The 19,824-nt window shown below is 47.1% G+C and overlaps 2 protein-coding genes across 2 annotated transcripts; one reads left to right on the top strand and one right to left on the bottom strand.

Annotated features, from left to right (window-relative positions):
* Nucleotides 1-12,067: 12,067 nt before the first annotated feature.
* On the top strand, nucleotides 12,068-13,414 carry LOC147962721 (uncharacterized). Its single transcript, XM_087534283.1, has one exon. The coding sequence runs from the start codon at nucleotides 12,068-12,070 to the stop codon at nucleotides 13,412-13,414; it is 1,347 nt and encodes a 448-aa protein (XP_087390409.1).
* A 913-nt stretch (nucleotides 13,415-14,327) lies between these two features.
* Nucleotides 14,328-15,420, bottom strand: LOC125519594 (agamous-like MADS-box protein AGL80). The gene is made up of 3 exons (XM_048684343.2): nucleotides 14,739-15,420; nucleotides 14,440-14,457; nucleotides 14,328-14,404 (listed from the first exon to the last, which is right to left on the bottom strand). The coding sequence occupies exons 1-3, from the start codon at nucleotides 15,418-15,420 to the stop codon at nucleotides 14,328-14,330; spliced, it is 777 nt and encodes a 258-aa protein (XP_048540300.2).
* Nucleotides 15,421-19,824: the final 4,404 nt, after the last annotated feature.

Here is a 19,824-nt window from a genome sequence, read left to right as displayed (position 1 = left end):
ACACTCGAGCACTCGCGCCGCACTCTCTCCTCTCCTCATCCTACGCCCTGATGGGGAACGCTGCAGAAAACAAAAATTTTCCTACGGTTTCACCAAGATCCATCTATGAGTTCATCTAGCAACGAGTGATCGGATGCATCTACATACCTTTGTAGATCGCGAGCGGAAGCGTTCAAAGAACGGGGATGAGGTAGTCGTACACGACGTGATCCAAATCACCGGAGATCCTAGCGCCGAACGGATGGCACCTCCGCGTTCAACACACGTGCGGTCAGCGTAACGCCTCCTCCTTCTTGATCCAGCAAGGGGAGAGGAGAGGTTGAGGAAGATGGCTCCAGCAGCAGCACGACGGCGTGGTGGTGGTGGAGCTGCAGTACTCCGGCAGGGCTTCGCTAAGCTCTATGGAGGAGGAGGAGGTGTTGGAGAGGGAGAGGGAGGCACCAAAGGCTAAGGTGTGAAGTCATCCATCTCCCCAACTATATATAGGAGGGCCTAGGGGGGGGGGCGCCAGCCCTAGGAGATCCAATATCCTAGGGGGCGGCGGCCAAGGGAGGATTCCCTCCCCCCCAAGGCACCTAGGGGGTGCCTTCCCCTTGTGGGACTCTTCCCCTTTTGAAACCCTAGGCGCATGGGCCTCTTGGGGCTGGTGCCCTTGGCCCATGTAGGCCAAGGCGCACCCCCTACAGCCCATGTGGCCCCCGGGGCAGGTGGCCAAACCCGCTGGACCCCCGGGACCCTTTCGGTGGTCCCGGTACAATACCGATAACCCCGAAACTTGTCCCGATGGCCGAAATAGCACTTCCTATATATAATTATTTACCTCCGGACCATTCCGGAACTCCTCGTGACGTCCGGGATCTCATCCCGGACTCCGAACAACATTCGGGTTACTGCATATACATATCCCTACAACCCTAGCGTCACCGAACCTTAAGTGTGTAGACCCTACGGGTTCGGGAGACATGTAGACATGACCGAGACGACTCTCCGGTCAATAACCAACAGCAGGATCTGGATACCCATGTTGGCTCCCACATGCTCCTCGATGATCTCATCGGATGAACCACGATGTCGAGGATTCAAGCAACCCCTTATACAATTCCCTTTGTCAATCGGTATGTTACTTGCCCGAGATTCGATCGTCGGTATCCCAATACCTCGTTCAATCTCGTTACCGGCAAGTCACTTTACTCGTACTGTAATGCATGATCCCGTGACCAGACACTTGGTCACTTTGAGCTCATAATGATGATGCATTACCGAGTGGGCCCAGTGATACCTCTCCGTCATACAGAGTGACAAATCCCAGTCTTGATCCGTGTCAACCCAACAGACACTTTCGGAGATACCCGTAGTCTACCTTTGTAGTCACCCAGTTACGTTGTGACGTTTGGTATACCCAAAGCACTCCTACGGTATCCGGGAGTTACACGATCTCATGGTCTAAGGAAAGGATACTTGACATTGGAAAACTCTAGCAAACGAACTATACGATCTTGTGCTATGTTTAGGATTGAGTCTTGTCCATCACATCATTCTCCTAATGATGTGATCTCGTTATCAATGAAATCCAATGTCCATAGTCAGGAAACCATGACTATCTGTCGATCAACGAGCTAGTCAACTAGAGGCTTACTAAGGAAATGTTGGTGTCTGTTATTCACACATGTATTACGATTTCCGGATAACACAATTATAGCATGAATAAAGACAATTATCATGAATAAGGAAATATAATAATAATGCTTTTATTATTGCCTCTAGGGCATATTTCCAACAGTCTCCCACTTGCACTAGAGTCAATAATCCAGTTACATTGTGATGAATCGAACACCCATAGAATTCTGGTGTTGATCATGTTTTGCTCTAGGGAGAGGTTTAGTCAACGGATCTGCTACATTCAGGTCCGTATGTACTTTACAAATATCTATGTCTCCATCTTGAACATTTTCACGAATGGAGTTGAAGCGACGCTTGATGTGCCTTGTATTCTTGTGAAACCTGGGCTCCTTGGCAAGTGCAATAGCTCCAGTGTTGTCACAGAAGAGTTTGATTGGCCCTGACGCATTGGGTATGACTCCTAGGTCGGTGATGAACTCCTTCACCCATATTGCTTCATGTGCTGCCTCCGAGGCTACCATGTACTCCGCTTCACATGTAGATCCCGCCACGACGCCCTGCTTGCAACTGCACCAGCTTACTGCCCCACCATTCAAAATATACACGTATCCGGTTTGTGACTTAGAGTCATCCAGATCTGTGTCGAAGCTAGCGTCGACGTAACCCTTTACGACGAGCTCTTCGTCACCTCCATAAACGAGAAACATTTCCTTAGTCCTTTTCAGGTACTTCAAGATATTCTTGACCGCTGTCCAGTGTTCCTTGCCGGGATTACTTTGGTACCTTCCTACCAAACTTACGGCAAGGTTTACATCAGGTCCGGTACACAGCATGGCATACATAATAGAACCTATGGCTGAGGCATAGGGGATGACGCTCATCTCTTCTATATCTTCTGCCGTGGTCGGACATTGAGCAGAGCTCAATTTCACACCTTGTAACACAGGTAAGAACCCCTTCTTAGACTGATCCATATTGAACTTCTTCAATATCTTATCAAGGTATGTGCTTTGTGAAAGACCTATGAGGCGTCTCGATCTATCTCTATAGATTTTGATGCCTAATATATAAGCAGCTTTTCCAAGGTTCTTCATTGAAAAACTCTTATTCAAGTAGGCCTTAATGCTGTCCAAGAGTTCTATATCATTTCCCATCAAAAGTATGTCATCTACATATAGTATGAGAAATGCTACAGAGCTCCCACTCACTTTCTTGTAAACGCAGACTTCTCCATAAGTCTGCGTAAACCCAAACGCTTTGATCATCTCATCAAAGCGAATGTTCCAACTCCGAGATGCTTGCACCAGCCCATAAATCGAGCGTTGGAGCTTGCACACCTTGTCAGCATTCTTAGGATCGACAAAACCTTCCGGCTGCATCATATACAATTCTTCCTTAAGGAAACCATTAAGGAATGCCGTTTTGACGTCCATTTGCCATATCTCATAATCGTAGAATGCGGCAATTGCTAACATGATTCGGACGGACTTTAGCTTCGCTACCGGTGAGAAAGTCTCATCGTAGTCAACCCCTTGAACTTGTCGATAACCCTTAGCGACAAGCCGAGCTTTATAGATGGTCACATTACCATCCGCGTCTGTCTTCTTCTTAAAGATCCATTTATTTTCTATGGCTCGCCGTTCAACGGGCAAGTCAGTCAAAGTCCATACTTCATTTTCATACATGGATTCTATCTCGGATTTCATGGCTTCTAGCCATTTGTCGGAATCCGGGCCCGCCATCGCTTCTTCATAGTTCGAAGGTTCACCGTTGTCTAACAACATGATTTCCAAGACAGGGTTGCCGTACCACTCTTGTGTGGAACGTGTCCTTGTGGACCTTCGAATTTCAGTAGGAGCTTGATCAGAAGTATCTTGATCATTATCATTAACTTCCTCTCTAGTCGGTGCAGGCACCTCAGGAACATTTTCTTGAGTTATGCCATCTTCCGGTTCAAGAGGTAATACTTCATCAAGTACCACTTTCCTCCCACTTACTTCTTTCGAGAGAAACTCCTTCTCTAGAAAGGATCCATTCTTGGCAACAAAGATCTTGCCTTCGGATCTGAGGTAGAAGGTATACCCAATAGTTTCTTTAGGGTATCCTATGAAGACGCATTTTTCCGACTTGGGTTCGAGCTTTTCAGGTTGAAGTTTCTTGACATAAGCATTGCATCCCCAAACTTTTAGAAACGACAGCTTAGGTTTCTTCCCAAACCATAATTTATACGGTGTCGTCTCAACGGATTTCGACGGAGCCGTATTTAAAGTGAATGCGGCAGTCTCTAAAGCATAGCCCCAAAAGGATAGCGGTAAATCGGTAAGAGACATCATAGATCGCACCATATCTAATAGAGTGTGATTACGACGTTCGGACACACCATTACGCTGAGGTGTTCCAGGCGGCGTGAGTTGTGAAACTATTCCACATTTTCTTAAGTGTGTGCCAAATTCGTGACTCAAGTATTCTCCTCCACGATCTGATCGTAGAAACTTGATTTTTCTGTCACGTTGATTTTCAACCTCACTCTGAAATTCCTTGAACTTTTCAAAGGTTTCAGACTTGTGTTTCATTAAGTAGATATACCCATATCTACTCAAGTCATCAGTGAGGGTGAGAACATAACGATAGCCACCGCGAGCCTCAACACTCATTGGACCGCACACATCAGTATGTATGATTTCCAATAAGTTGGTTGCTCGCTCCATTGTTCCTGAGAACGGAGTCTTGGTCATTTTTCCCATGAGGCATGGTTCGCATGTGTCAAATGATTCATAATCAAGAGACTCTAAAAGTCCATCTGCATGGAGCTTCTTCATGCGTTTGACACCTATGTGACCAAGGCGGCAGTGCCACAAGTATGTGGAACTATCATTATCAACCTTACATCTTTTGGTACTCACACTATGAACATGTGTAGCATTACGCTCAAGATTCATTAAGAATAAACCATTCACCATAGGAGCATGACCATAAAACATATCTCTCATATAAATAGAACAACCATTATTCTCGGATTTAAATGAGTAGTCATTTTGAATTAAACGAGATCCCGATACAATGTTCATGCTCAAAGCTGGCACTAAATAACAATTATTGAGGTTTAAAACTAATCCCGTAGGTAAATGTAGAGGTAGCGTGCCGACGGCGATCACATCGACCTTGGAACCATTCCCGACGCGCATCGTCACCTCGTCCTTCGCCAGTCTCCGCTTATTCCGCAGCTCCTGCTTTGAGTTACAAATGTGAGCAACTGCACCGGTATCAAATACCCAAGAGCTACTACGAGTACTGGTAAGGTACACATCAATTACATGTATATCACATATACCTTTTGTTTTGCCGGCCTTCTTGTCCGCTAAGTATTTGGGGCAATTCCGCTTCCAGTGACCACTTCCCTTGCAATAAAAGCACTCAGTCTCGGGCTTGGGTCCATTCTTTGGCTTCTTCCCGGCAGCTTGCTTGCCAGGCGCGGCAACTTCCTTGCCGTCCTTCTTGAAATTCTTTTTACCCTTGCCCTTCTTGAACTTAGTGGTTTTATTCACCATCAACACTTGATGTTCATTCTTGACTTCTACCTCTGCTGATTTCAGCATAGCAAATACTTCAGGAATGGTCTTTTCCATCCCCTGCATATTGAAGTTCATCACAAAGCTCTTGTAGCTAGGTGGAAGCGACTGGAGGATTCTGTCAATGACCGCGTCATCCCGGAGATTAACTCCCAGCTGAGTCAAGCGGTTATGTAACCCCGACATAGTAAGTATGTGCTCACTGACAGAACTATTTTCCTCCATCTTACAGCTGAAGAATTTGTCGGAGACTTCATATCTCTCGACCCGGGCATGAGCTTGGAAAACCATTTTCAGCTCTTCGAACATCTCATATGCTCCATGTCTCTCAAAACGCTTTTGGAGCCCCGGCTCTAAACTGTAAAGCATGCCGCACTGAACGAGGGAGTAGTCATCGGTACGTGCCTGCCAAGCGTTCATAACGTCTTGTTCTGCAGGGAGAATAGGTGCGTCACCCAGCGGTGCTTGTAGGACATAATCTTTCTTGGCAGCTATGAGGATGATCCTCAGGTTCCGGACCCAGTCCGTGTAGTTGCTGCCATCGTCTTTCAGCTTGGTTTTCTCTAGGAACGCGTTGAAGTTGAGGACTACGTTGGCCATTTGATCTACAAGACATATTGTAAATATTTTAGACTAAGTTCATGATAATTAAGTTCATCTAATCAAATTATTTAATAAACTCCCACTTAGATAGACATCCCTCTTCTAGTCATCTAAGTATAACATGATCCGAGTCAACTAGGCCGTGTCCGATCATCACGTGAGACGGACTAATCAACGTCGGTGAACATCTTCATGTTGATCGTATCTTCTATACGACTCATGCTCGACCTTTCGGTCTTCTGTGTTCCGAGGCCATGTCTGTACATGCTAGGCTCGTCAAGTCAACCTAAGTGTTTGCATGTGTAAATTTGTCTTACACCCGTTGTATGTGAACGTTAGAATCTATCACACCCGATCATCACGTGGTGCTTCGAAACAACGAACTGTCGCAACGGTGCACAGTTAGGGGGAACACTTCTTGAAATTATTATGAGGGATCATCTTATTTACTACCGTCGTTCTAAGTAAACAAGATGCAAAACATGATAAACATCACATGCAATCAAATAATAATAGTGACATGATATGGCCAATATCACATAGCTCCTTTGATCTCCATCTTGGGGCTCCATGATCATCTTGTCACCGGCTTGACACCATGATCTCCATCATCATGATCTCCATCATCGTATCTCCATGAAGTTGCTCGCCAACTATTACTTCTACTACTATGGCTAACGCGTTTAGCAATAAAGTCAAGTAATTTACATGGCGTTTCTCAATGACACGCAGGTCATACAAAAAATAAAGACAACTCCTATGGCTCCTGCCGGTTGTCATACTCATCGACATGCAAGTCGTGATTCCTATTACAATAGCATGAACATCTCATACATCACATATATATCATTCATCATTCATCACAACTTTGGCCATATCATATCACAAAGCACTTGCTGCAAAAACAAATTAGACGTCCTCTAATTGTTGTTGCAAGTTTTACGTGGCTGAATTAGGGTTCTAGCAAGAACGTTTTCTTACCTACGTGAAAGCCACAACGTGATTTGTCAACTTCTATTTACCCTTCATAAGGACCATTTTCATCGAATCCGCTCCAACTAAAGTGGGAGAGACAGACACCCGCCAGCCACCTTATGCAACTAGTGCATGTTAGTCGGTGCAACCGGTCTCACGTAAGCGTACGTGTAAGGTTGGTCCGGGCCGCTTCATCCCACAATACCGCTGAAGCAAGATAAGACTAGTAGAGGCAAGAAAATTGACAACATCTACGCCCACAACAAATTGTGTTCTACTCGCGCAAGAAGAACTACGCATAGACCTAGCTCATGATGCCACTGATGGGGAACATTGCAGAAAACAAAAAATTTCCTACGGTTTCACCAAGAACCATCTATGAGTTCATCTAGCAACGAGTGATCGGATGCATCTACATACCTTTGTAGATCGCGAGCGGAAGCGTTCAAAGAACGGGGATGAGGTAGTCGTACACGACGTGATCCAAATCACCGGAGATCCTAGCGCCGAAAGGACGGCACCTCCATGTTCAACACACGTACGGTCTGCGTAACGTCTCCTCCTTCTTGATCCAGCAAGGGGAGAGGAGAGGTTGAGGAAGATGGCTCTAGCAGCAGCACGACGGCATGGTGGTGGTGGAGCTGCAGTACTCCGGCAGGGCTTCGCTAAGCTCTATGGAAGAGGAGGAGGTGTTGGAGAGGGAGAGGGAGGCACCAAAGGCTAAGGTGTGAAGTCCTCCATCTCCCCCACTATATATAGGAGGGCCTAGGGGGGGCGCCGGCCCTAGGAGATCCAATCTCCTAGGGGGCGGCGGCCAAGGGAGGATTCCCTCCCCCCCAAGGGACCTAGGGGGTGCCTTCCCCTTGTGGGACTCTTCCCCTTTTGAAACCCTAGGCGCATGGGCCTCTTGGGGCTGGTGCCCTTGGCCCATGTAGGCCAAGGCGCACCCCCTACAGCCCATGTGGCCCCCGGGGCAGGTGGCCCCACCCGGTGGACCCCCGGGACCCTTCCGGTGGTCCCGGTACAATACCGATAACCCCGAAACTTATCCCGATGGCCGAAATAGCACTTCCTATATATAATTCTTTACCTCCGGACCATTCCGGAACTCCTCGTGACGTCCAGGATCTCATCCCGGACTCCGAACAACATTCGGGTTACTGCATATACATATCCCTACAACCCTAGCGTCACCGAACCTTAAGTGTGTAGACCCTACGGGTTCGGGAGACATGTAGACATGACCGAGACGACTCTCCGGTCAATAACCAACAGTGGGATCTGGATACCCATGTTGGCTCCCACATGCTCCTCGATGATCTCATCAGATGAACCACGATGTTGAGGATTCAAGCAATCCCGTATACAATTCCCTTTGTCAATCGGTATGTTACTTGCCCGAGATTCGATCGCCGGTATCCCAATACCTCGTTCAATCTCGTTACCGGCAAGTCACTTTACTCGTACCGTAATGCATGATCCCGTGACCAGACACTTGGTCACTTTGAGCTCATAATGATGATGCATTACCGAGTGGGCCCAGTGATACCTCTCCGTCATACGGAGTGACAAATCCCAGTCTTGATCCGTGTCAACCCAACAGACACTTTCGGAGATACCCGTAGTCTACCTTTATAGTCACCCAGTTATGTTGTGACGTTTGGTATACCCAAAGCACTCCTACGGTATCCGGTAGTTACACGATCTCATGGTCTAAGGAAAGGATACTTGACATTGGAAAACTCTAGCAAACGAACTATACGATCTTGTGCTATGTTTAGGATTGGGTCTTGTCCATCACATCATTCTCCTAATGATGTGATCTCGTTATCAATGACATCCAATGTCCATAGTCAGGAAACCATGACTATCTGTCGATCAACGAGCTAGTCAACTAGAGGCTTACTAAGGACATGTTGGTGTCTGTTATTCACACATGTATTACGATTTCCGGATAACACAATTATAGCATGAATAAAGACAATTATCATGAACAAGGAAATATAATAATAATGCTTTTATTATTGCCTCTAGGGCATATTTCCAACACGCCCCGCGCGCGCCGGCACCGGCGCCCTGCCACCCACCCATGGACGCGCACACCGGCACCCCGCTCACCCCGCTGTACAGCCGCGACCCCCCCACCCCCCCCCCCCCCCCGCCGCCGCCGCCGCAGCCGTCGCCGCCGCCGGAAACCCTAGCGCGGGAAGCGCTGGCGTCGCCACCGCCGGAGCTCCGCCGAGCGTCGGCCTCGCGCGCAGCCTCTTCTTGCCGCCGCGGATGACCACGGTGCCGGGTGGCGTCGCGCCGGCGCCGTCCCATGCCGCCGCCGCACCGTCGAAGAAGGTCCCCAATGCGGCGCGGACGAAGAAGGGCAAAACATCCGCGAAGAAAAACAAGGCGGCGGACGGCTCCGGCACCACGAAGGCGAGGGGAAAGAAGCTTGCAGGGCGTTCGACGGCCGCGGCGGCTACCGAAGCGCCGGTGAGCTCAGTCGTTGAGCCGGCCGCCGACGCGCACCACGTGTTCGACGAAATGCCCTCATGGTGAAAAAATTTCCAACTTTTCTTTTCTTCTTATTTTTTCAATGCATCATCATCACATATAGATAGCTTATTTGCGTTGTTCAAAAAACTTTGTAGTCTCAACGATGATGTATACATGTCCACTATGGGTGTTGGGTCCAACAATTCGCATTGGTCTCAAACCAATGACATCCATTTCGAAGACCATGAGTTTGAGGTGGACGAGGAGGGTGAGGGAATTGTCGAGGCGCCGAAAGGAAGAGCGGGCAATTACTCAACCAACGATGACAAGTTACTATGCCATACTTATTTGCATGTGTCGAGGGATCCATCCATTGGAGGTGATCAAAGTAGAGACGCGTATTGGGGGCGAATGAAAGAACACTTTGATGCTCACAACTTGAGTGGAATTGACCGCTCCGAGAGATCACTTCGGTCCCGATGGTCGACAATCAACTCGGATTGTCAGAAGTGGGCGGCCGTACAAAAGGCAGTTGACAAGATTAACCCAAGTGGCACAAATGAGGATGATCGAGTAAGTGGCATCTCATATATGTTCATCATACTTGTTTTTGGTGACCGAAGTGCTAACTTGTTTTGTTTTTCTTGTAGTACAACATTGCACAAAACTTGTTCAAAGAAGAGACAAGGACAACCAAGAAGGGGAAGATCAAGAAAGGCAGGGTCTTTACCTTGCCTCATTGCTATGAAGTGTTAAAGGATGATGAGAAATGGAAGAAGCGTGATGGTTTGGAGGATTTGCATTTTAGCAACAAATGGAAGCGAGCAATTGAGATGAATGATGATGAGGAGGAGGATGATGCATCAAGTGATGACGGCAAGAGAAGCCCCACACGCAACTCGGTTTCATACTCGAAGCCAAAATGACCGGATGGGTGCAAGAAAGACAAAACCGAAAAGAAGAAGAGGAAAGGAGATGATGAGCTCAAAAATGCTATGGAAGCTATTGTGAAGGCAAGGGTCGAAGCCAATGAGGTGAGGAAAATGGCAAGGAACCAAGATGCCGTGGCCGAGGAGAGGAGGTTGGCGGCCGAGGAGAGAAGGGTGGCGGCCGAGGAGAGAAAGGTGGCTTTGGAGGAGAGGAAAGTGAGCAACGAGGAGCGAGCTAAGTTGTTGGAATGGGAGAAGCACTTATTCTTCTTGGACACATCTAACCTCAATGCGGTGCAAAAAGAGTATGTCAATCTTGCCCAACAAAAAGTCTTGATCCAAAAAAGAGCCTTGGTTCGTGCAATGGGTGGCGGTGGCTTCGGCGCCATGGGTGGCGGTGGCCTCAGCGCCATGCGAGGCATGGGTGGCTTCGGAGCCATGGGAGGCATGGGTGCACCTCCGGCCGCCATGGGAGTCATGGGTGCACCTCCGGCCGCCATGGGAGGCATGGGTGCACCTCCGGCTGCCATGGGAGGCATGGGTGGCTTTGGAGCACCCTCCGACGCTATGGCCACCATGGGAGGCATGAGTTTTGCTTCTCTCATGGAAGGCATGGGTGCACCTCCGGCCGCCATGGGTGCAATGTCTTTCGATGTGCCTTCTCACACACATTCCCATGAAGATGCCGTTGAAGATCTTGCCAACACTGTCGGAGCTTCACATGATGCGGTGCGTGATGCGGTGCGTGATGAGGAGAGGGAGGAAGATTCATCTTCGGAGGCGGAAGAGTCGTCTTCGGAAGATGAGGACGAAAACGAAGACGAGGAAGATGAAGATTGATGTGTCTTTCATGTCTTGAACTTTAGTTTGCATTTGAACTTGGTTGGATGAACTTGTGGGCATGAACTTTTATTCATCAATTTGTTTGTGTCAAATTTCACATGTTCATTTTTTTCCAAAATATCATATATGCAAAATGCCCGGCGAGTCGCGCGCGCTGTATTTTTGCGCTCTGCTGGAGCGGCGCGCGCGCTGCATTATAGCGCGGCTGCTGGAGCCAGCGCAGGCGGGCGCGCAAAACCAGCCGCAGCGCGCGCGGTAAACAGGTTTTTTGCGCGCGGCGCTTAGCGCGGCTGTTGGAGATGCTCTAACAACAACGTAACTGTAGAGGAGCCGAACCCACTGCTATACAAGTTACATAATTTTCTGCACATCTTGGTATACTTCATGTCCAGCTGTTGCCCCTATTGAGCGCTGGTCTAAGCCTCCCGACAGCTTCCTAAAGATAAACATTGATGGCTCGTTCCTAAAAGATAATGGTACATGACGTTGAGGCTTTTGTGTTAGGGGTGCTAAAGATAAACATTGATGTCATCGGCCTTCGTATCGGCCAAATCCAGTTCCGGATGGATGCTTTGCATACACGGACGATAGCTTGTCTGTGGATTGAGTTCGCGGCTAAAGTCAGGGTTGGCGTATCCACAGTGCTCACTTCGGCTCTTCTTTCCAATGAATTGTATATTGCTCGGAGTTCTTTTTGGGGATGCAAAATTTCTTCTTTTTACAAGCTTTATCTTGTTTAAAGTGTATGTGTGTAATCGTGTCTGTAACTCAGTGGTGAATGTCCTGGCTACCCATGGACCATGGTGCCCATATGCCCATCCTTGTTCCTGACATTTTATCTTCTTTGGTGGCTAGCGATCTAGCTGCTTCTGCTTCTGTATGTTAACAAAGTCAGGTGACAGTTTAAAAAAGAAGAAGAGGTGCAGCGATGAGACGTGCATGCCGTTGGAGATGGGTGCTGAGAGCGTGGCCAAATATATTATTGTTAAGGTGATTGTTACGAATGACCCGTAATATTTGGTCCATTGTTAACAACGTTGTATGAGGAGGAGAATCAACGGCGCACAGCTCAGCAAACCATATATATCCTCCCGGACCTCTGATACGAAGACTTCCCAGAAAGATCGCCGCCGCCGCTGTCGCGTCGCCCTTGGGCGCCTCCTCATGGGTCTCTGCGTCGGCAAGTCGACCTACGGCGACACTTGTCCTTCCTCGCCGAGCTGGCGGGAGCTGCCGCCGGAGGTTGCCGGCCTCGTCCTCTCCCGCCTCGCATCCCACAACGACCGACTGAGCTTCGGCGCCGTCTGTCGAGACTGGCGCCACGCCTTGCGGCACCAGCGCTCATTGCTACGGCCAGCCTTGCCGTGCATCAATCTCGGCAACGGCACGTACCGAAGCCTCGCCGACAACAAGGTGCGCCGCTGCTTCCCCACGCCCAAGGGCTGCCGCGCGGGCGCCTGCTTCGGCAATCTGGTCCTGTACCGGCACAAGAGCTCTGGCAGATTCTTCCTCCGCGACACATTCTTCGGCGGAGACACAGGTGCCGCCATTGAGATCTCCACCAACTACTACAGCAGGTCCACTATTAATGGCGGCGGCGGCGATTTCGTCACCATGAGTATGAAGGCGAGCATGCACATGAAGATGCTTGTGTGCTCGTCTTCGTCTCCTCTCATCGTGGCGATACTCCCCCACATTTCATTCGTCAACTCTCATCGGTACACGAACTTTGCATGCCTCTCACCGGACCAGCAGATCCGTGGTGCATGGTCACCTATCCCGTGTCATGATCATTATGGTTCTGCCTACAAGGACATTGCTTTTCACCATGGAAAGGCTTTTGCTCTCACCAGCTCGGAAGAGCTCTTCTGCCATGAATCATTCGTTGCCAACAGAGAGAATCATCAACAGATGGATCATCCTCTCGTCAACCATGTCATCAAGAAACAGCGGGACATGTATGCCAATTACTACCTGGTCGTATCATCCGATGACCAAAAGCTACTGATGGTGCGGTGGAGGAGGAGCCGTACTGATGTCTTCGTGTTGAATCTGTGTGTGTTTGAGGCAGATTTTGACAAGGGTCATTGGTTGGAGGTGAGGGACTTGGGAGAACAAGTCCTCTTCGTCGGCAGGAATTGCTCCAGGGCATTTGCTGCAGGCCGAGCCTCGTCGGAGCACCATGATCAGATATTCCAAGAAGGTAACCGTGTGTTTATTCTAGGCACCGAGTGGAAGCGGGCATGGCCATTGATTGAAGCTGCCAGCTGCGACCCCCATAATCTCAGCTATTGCGTGTATGACATGATCAGCGGCGAAACTAGCCTGGTCTTACTTGACGGAGCTTCCTACAAGCAAAAATCTGTCTTGGGCTGGTTCTTCCCCTAGGAGTATTAATCTCCTAACAAGAGAATTTTTAAAACGGTCAATATTCATATGTGCTGTTTATTTTGTTTAATCCAATTGCTGGTATTTACTATTACCTCTTCGAAGGTACGCTATGTGTCAATAACTTTTAATAATCCTTGTTGACAATAAGATTGTCAATGATGAATTTTTGTTTGCAGAAAAAATAGACAACTCGTGTTAAAACGCTTAAGGCATAGGTATATTGTAGCCCTCAATTCTTTATATCGTGTATATCGAAGATCCAAACAAATATCAATCTGATCCCAGTGATCTGAATTAAGATTCTGGAGTATCTGTTTCCACGTTTGGGCTTTGGCTGACAAGACGAATGTGTGTCCATATTTTCCCACATTATCTGTATGTGGTAACTACCAGAATTCGAGACCAAGGTAGCACACGTGGTAGATTGTGAATTTTAATTTGATCTCTTGACCCAAGGTTGATACTGATCGATCAGGCCTGGTATGTTGCTAACAATATACTCCCTTTGTTTCATATTAACTATTTGAATTTCTTGCTTTGTCCTAAGTGAATCCTTTTAAATTTGACCAAGCCTACCTACCTCTACAATGCTAAATTAGTTTCATTAGGTTCATTGTAAAAAAAGACTGTGTTATTTATATCTGGTGTTGCAGCCATTGATACATTTCCCTAATAATTTGGTCAAATATAAAAGGTTTGATTTACCACCAAAAGAAAGTTTGATGTACAAAGAAGATATAACTTCAAAATTTCGTAGCAGAGGAACTGTAAAGACATAATTTAACATAATAATCGATACTTCTAGTGTCGATTTATAGAATCCGCAGCCAGTTTGCGTGCGACACACATGTTGCATCCGCCATAATAATCGGTTCCAACCTGCTCCAATATAAGTCCAATTTATTGATCCTTAAGGCTCGTGACAAGCCGCAGCAGGATATGCCTGGTGCTCTGGGTAGTGATCAAAGCTATACCTTCCATTAGCTTTGTGTAACTCATCCAACTCCATTGGACAGTAGTATCTATGTCCAAGAAGTGGCCTGCAAATTCTGGCAAAATACCTTCAGTTGTAAATTGCTATAGTCAATAACAATATATTCATTTCCACTTGGTCGATTTCTTCTTGTTTCGATCCTTCCAATATATAATATATATTTGCATTTCTTTTGCATTGTATAAATTTCAGGAATCAACTGATCTTTATAAATTTCTCAAAAAAAAACTTGTGCCTACGTACATAGTATATCCATCGACACGAGCCCTTTATTTTGATGCCAACACTATTGCACACGGTCTCCTTATACGCGAGGAAAATGCGGACCTGGATCAGCCCATGAAAATCCCACGGCCAAGTTGCAGATCTGCGTCACATCACCATCGGCGTTGCCACCGTATTCTGCGCCGTCGACGTCAGGTCCAGCTTTGACAACCTCCTTCGCCCAACCTTGCAAGGGTGGGCCCTCGGCATCGACATTCGCAGCGGTGGCACCGCTATGCAGAGGATCAGCATGCTGCCTACTCTTGTTAGAGGCGATGCAGTCACTGACCTTTTTGATATAGTTATCCGCCATCCAGCCCATGCTGGCGAGCTGCTCGATGTTGAGGCCGGCGAGGCTCTGGCGGCCGCCGGCCAGGACGTCCTGGAGCAGCAGCTTGGTCTGGTGTCGGTGGGTGTCGCGTCGCGCCTTGGAAAGCTGCTCCTGGAGCTTGCTAATGCGCTCGCGGATGTAGTCCTCTCCGCCAATCTTCTTCTTGCACCGGTCGAGCTCCGGCGTGGACCTGAAGCGGTCTATAACGCGCATCGCCTCCGGGACAGACGGATACACCTCGGGCACCTGCGATGACTCGCCCTCGGGGTAGTACATTACGTAGCACACGTCGACGCCACACAGGGTGGACAACTCGCGGGCCTTCTTCTTCATCCCGATGCCGCGTTTCTTGAACGTCGCCTTCCGGGTTGAGCCGTGGGCGATGTACTCCATGTTCACCTTCTTGGGAGCCATGCATGTAGGTAGGAATCGAAGTGAAATTGTTGGTGTGTTTGCCAGATGAGGGGATGGTGGTCTTATAGGGCAGTATCAAATCGAATGACAAGAGTACAATCATTCACGTGATAATTGGAAAGAAATTATTCTGGCAGATACGAGGATCGCCTGCATTAATGTTGTATAATGCACAGTTAGCGGAAGCATATATTCTAGCCTTAATTTTCTTTTATATCAATCTGATCCGTGTGATCTGAATGAAGATTCCGGAGTGTCTGTTTACACTGTTCATATTTCCCCACATCATCTATACCTGGTAACTGGCAGAATTCGAGACCGCGCGCTGGTGTGCGTGGTCGATTGTCAATTTGTGATTCGACCTCTCGATCTCAAGTTGATACTGATCCATCAGGCATTTGAAGAATCAGTAGATTAAAATCAATTATCAGCACGCATGCTCAAATCTAAACGCTAGAATTGAGGAGGTGAATTTACAAACGCGTCTACACAATGAATGTCCAACGAAATGATTGTTAAAAAAAGTAATACTACACTATGTACAGTACTATTTAATTTTTGAGATGAATTAGGGAGTTTCATTCCATAGTCGACGGCAGTACGCTAATACTACAAGAGTGGGAACACATTATGTACTAGTATTAATCAGATCATTCGATGATGGAAGATCTCCAGAGAAAAGGAGCATGGCCTCGCAAAACTATATATAGAAAATTATTCTAATAATGTGAATCCTCTCCCTTCTGTCTGCCGCTCAAGCGGAAGGTGTCAGGGTGGAGGATCCCGGTGCCTCGGCTCCGGCTTGTAGTTTGGTATAGGGTTCTTTTCTTGAAAGGCTGCCGAGTTCCTGCACATGGCGGTGCTTCATATCGGAGTTACCTGGGCCGTGCGGCTGCCATGCGTGATGGTTGCACTAGACTAGCCCATCTGAGTTCTCGCTCTAGGTTTTACAAGGTAAGCGAGTAGCATGGCGATTTGGCTGTGCCTTTTCTTTGTCTATGCGTGTTGTATTTTAATGCTGCGGAACAAGTAAGGCTATTTGGGTAATTCAGTTTGTCGTATGCCCGAATTACCCGAATAAAATTCGGGTTTTAAAAATGGCTACCCGATATAGTGCTCGGGTTTTTTAGTTTCGGGTAATATGGGTTTGGGTTCGGGGTTCGGTTCTTAGGTTTTATGCCCACCCTAAACCCTAATTTGAACTGCCTAAACGACATACTTCATAAAGAAGGGAGTAGCTTGCACATTTCTTTGTACATAACGTATAACACATATATATGGTCATGGAAAAAGTTCTAGCCAATAACGACAGCTGTTAAGTTGACACGTATATACACCAATCACTTTATTTCGTTGACAAACCTAAAAAGCGATGCCAGACGGATGGACAGTGGGATCATGGATACTCTGTTTACATTGGCTGAAGCAGTAGTAGGCAATGCAAGGGGTGAAGCTCTAAGGGGGAATCCGATGTCTAAGCGGATCACCATCATCAGTTATCAAGTCTGTGTCAAACATCATGGCCAATGGCACAGGTGCATCGACGACTTCCTCATGGCGATGAGCGTGTTCCACCCCGATTGCATCGAGAGGGACGACTTCGACGTGGAGGCATGCCTCAAAGCCACGACTACGCCGCGTGAGTGCTTTGCCGGCAATCGCGAGTGGTTCCTGCACCAGTTAATGCCCCACATATATGAGGGCCTCGACGAGGACCTGAAGCCGTTGCCGGAGGAGGCGACGGAGGAAGCAGAGAACAAGTAGAGGTGGTGGACTGGCATGAGAAGAAGCAAAGCTTGATTTATTAATGTGCGGTTCAATACGATACATGTCTAGTGATAGCGATCGGTCGATCTTAGATACGTGCATGACCTATTCTTGTAGACTAGATCGATTAATGGTGTATATAGCAACTTGTTGGATCCGTACGTGGTCGTTACTCCACCGTGCAAAAGTCAAGGAGCATATGGCTTACGGTTGCCACCATTGAAAGACGGTAGAATGGGATATCTATAACTGGTTTAGATGAGGGTTCAACAATAGGATACGTGTATAGTCATCTAGTCCTATTTTTGCCAGTTGTGGCAATGTTATTTTCTGTTTAACTCATGTTTGAGTTCTTGTATCCTACTACGTACTTGGTGGATACTTAGGTTAATAATATAAGCTGTATGCATCATTTTGATGTAGAGACTGGGGTAATCCTTTTTTTCTAAGAAAAGCCTGACGTTTCAGGTAATCAACCAGCCATCCATATTTAAGTCAGCCGAATTGTTTTTTTGTTTTATAGAAACCCCCAGAATTTTTGATTAATCAAGTCGCAGTTTATCTAAAATAAAATTATCCATATATTTTAAACCGTAACTCTGCAACATTTTATATACGAAATATGATTAGAAAAATGCTTAGAATCTAAATATGATGTTATTTTTAGCTGCTAAATATTTTTAGAATATTATTTTTGGTGTAAACTTAATCTATAGTGCACGGTCCGCTTTCTTTCATATCGGTGGTGATCCGAATTACAAATAAACACCCTTAAAACCAGATTGAGAGGAAAGAAAACATGGATAATCACGCATGCATACCTCTGGAAAATCTCACGGGAAAACAACATATTTCTCATTTTATTCCGAGCGAGTGCGCGGGCCCCCGCGCGCGTGATAGAGAGAGACGCCTTAGGACTGACCACATTCAAACGCATTTTAATTGTGTGAGCACCGAGGCCATCGTCGGCAACAGAAATGTCAACGTCTTAGGGTCTTGAGTCATGGTTATTGGGTTAAGTGTGTGCGTTATTTTCTCTCCCGTTGCAACACACATACTCTTTTACTAGTGTTACCAACTTGGCAACCCATCACACCATTTGGCGAAAAATATATTTCTTCGATGTATTTGTGTTAGAATGTAATTTCAAAAAAAATTCGACAGCATGAGTTGAAATATGGTGGTTTAGAAACTTCTTTCTGAAACGACTTGAATGATTTGGATGTCCCACAAAAAAAGAAAAAGGATTTGGAATGTCACGTATAGCAAACTAATACTAATGCCTTGTGCGGAAAGTTTACTGCACATGCGCATACATACACATCTCACCGGCACGGGTTTAGCACGACGTTCCATCGTGAGTTGAGTTGCTTCTTAACCCTAGCACCACTGGCCGGCCGCAGACCATGGGGGCCGCCATGTCCTTGCAAACATTCACCGGCGAAGTCCTCATGGCCATGAAACCCGACTGTAGAGAACAGTATATGACGGCGGTGAGCGACTGCAAATCCTGGCGCAGGCGGGCCAAGTACCGCTTGGACGCCGAGGCGTGCGCCAGGGCCAAGGCAGCGCTGTCTGAGTGCTTGGACCGCAGGAGTCCGTACTTGGAGCTCCTAGGCATCGCCCCAATGGACTTCAAGCCGTCGTCGTCGCCGGATCCAGAGCAGGTGAAGGAGATGGATACTGGCACGAGTAAAATCTAGGCTTTGATTCGCTATGCGTGGATACATGCATGCTTGGCGTATACAGAATTACAGTAGATTGATTAATGCGGGGAGACATTGGAAGTTAGTGTTGGATCTCACAGGCTATTTATTTCGACATTCACTTTTCTTTCTTTCTTTTTGGTGCGGAGTTTACCTACGCACATCATACGTATTGCACGCGATTGCAAACTGCAGTATTGTTGCCGGTGGTTGTGATCAAGAACTCGTGGTCGAGTAGCTTCATCGTACTTGAAGATCATAGCAAATTGTATCAAATCTAAACAAGATGCTCAACGATACATACATTTCTATGGACTTGACGCGTGAAGCATATGCGTGGCGTACGCCCACTCTGGCACTATGGCCCAGGTACTTGGGACGTGTTGGGTTGTCTCCATCTTTATCAGCTAGGGCTTATGAATGTTAGTTTGGCCCTTTTGTTGCATGTGAATATTATTGGGCATGCGTAGCACAAAACTTGAAACATCGCTCAGCCAGACCCGCGAGTAACGGCCCGAATCCACCGTTTTCGATGAGACAGATCTGAGGAGGGAGCAAAAAGGCTAGCTCCACCGAGTACAAGTTGCGGCTCTAATAATGCAGCTTGGTACCTAGGTTTACACAACTTTTTGTTCTACTCAACTCCGTATTCTCCTTCACATAATCCCTAATAATCTACAAAACCGTGCAATGATCGGAGATAAGCTCTACCCACAAAAAAGAATGCACATAGACGTTGCTATTCCATTCAGGCGACAGGTTCCTAGCTTCGTTAAATCTAAATCTCCAGTTTTGTCTTCATGTTCGATAGCTTCTCATGTGTTTGTTCTACTTACCTGACTTAATATTTTTCATCTAATCTACACAACGGTGCTTCGAATTGAGATAAGATTCACACAAAAAGATGCACATCGACGTTGTGATCTCATTC

Source organism: Triticum urartu, chromosome 7A (assembly GCF_056163025.1).
Source record: "Triticum urartu cultivar PI428250 chromosome 7A, HENAU_Tu73, whole genome shotgun sequence".
In the NCBI taxonomy this organism is placed as follows: domain Eukaryota; kingdom Viridiplantae; phylum Streptophyta; class Magnoliopsida; order Poales; family Poaceae; genus Triticum; species Triticum urartu.
The sequence above is the reverse complement of the archived record's forward strand: the minus strand, read 5'-3'. Positions and strand labels throughout refer to the sequence as shown.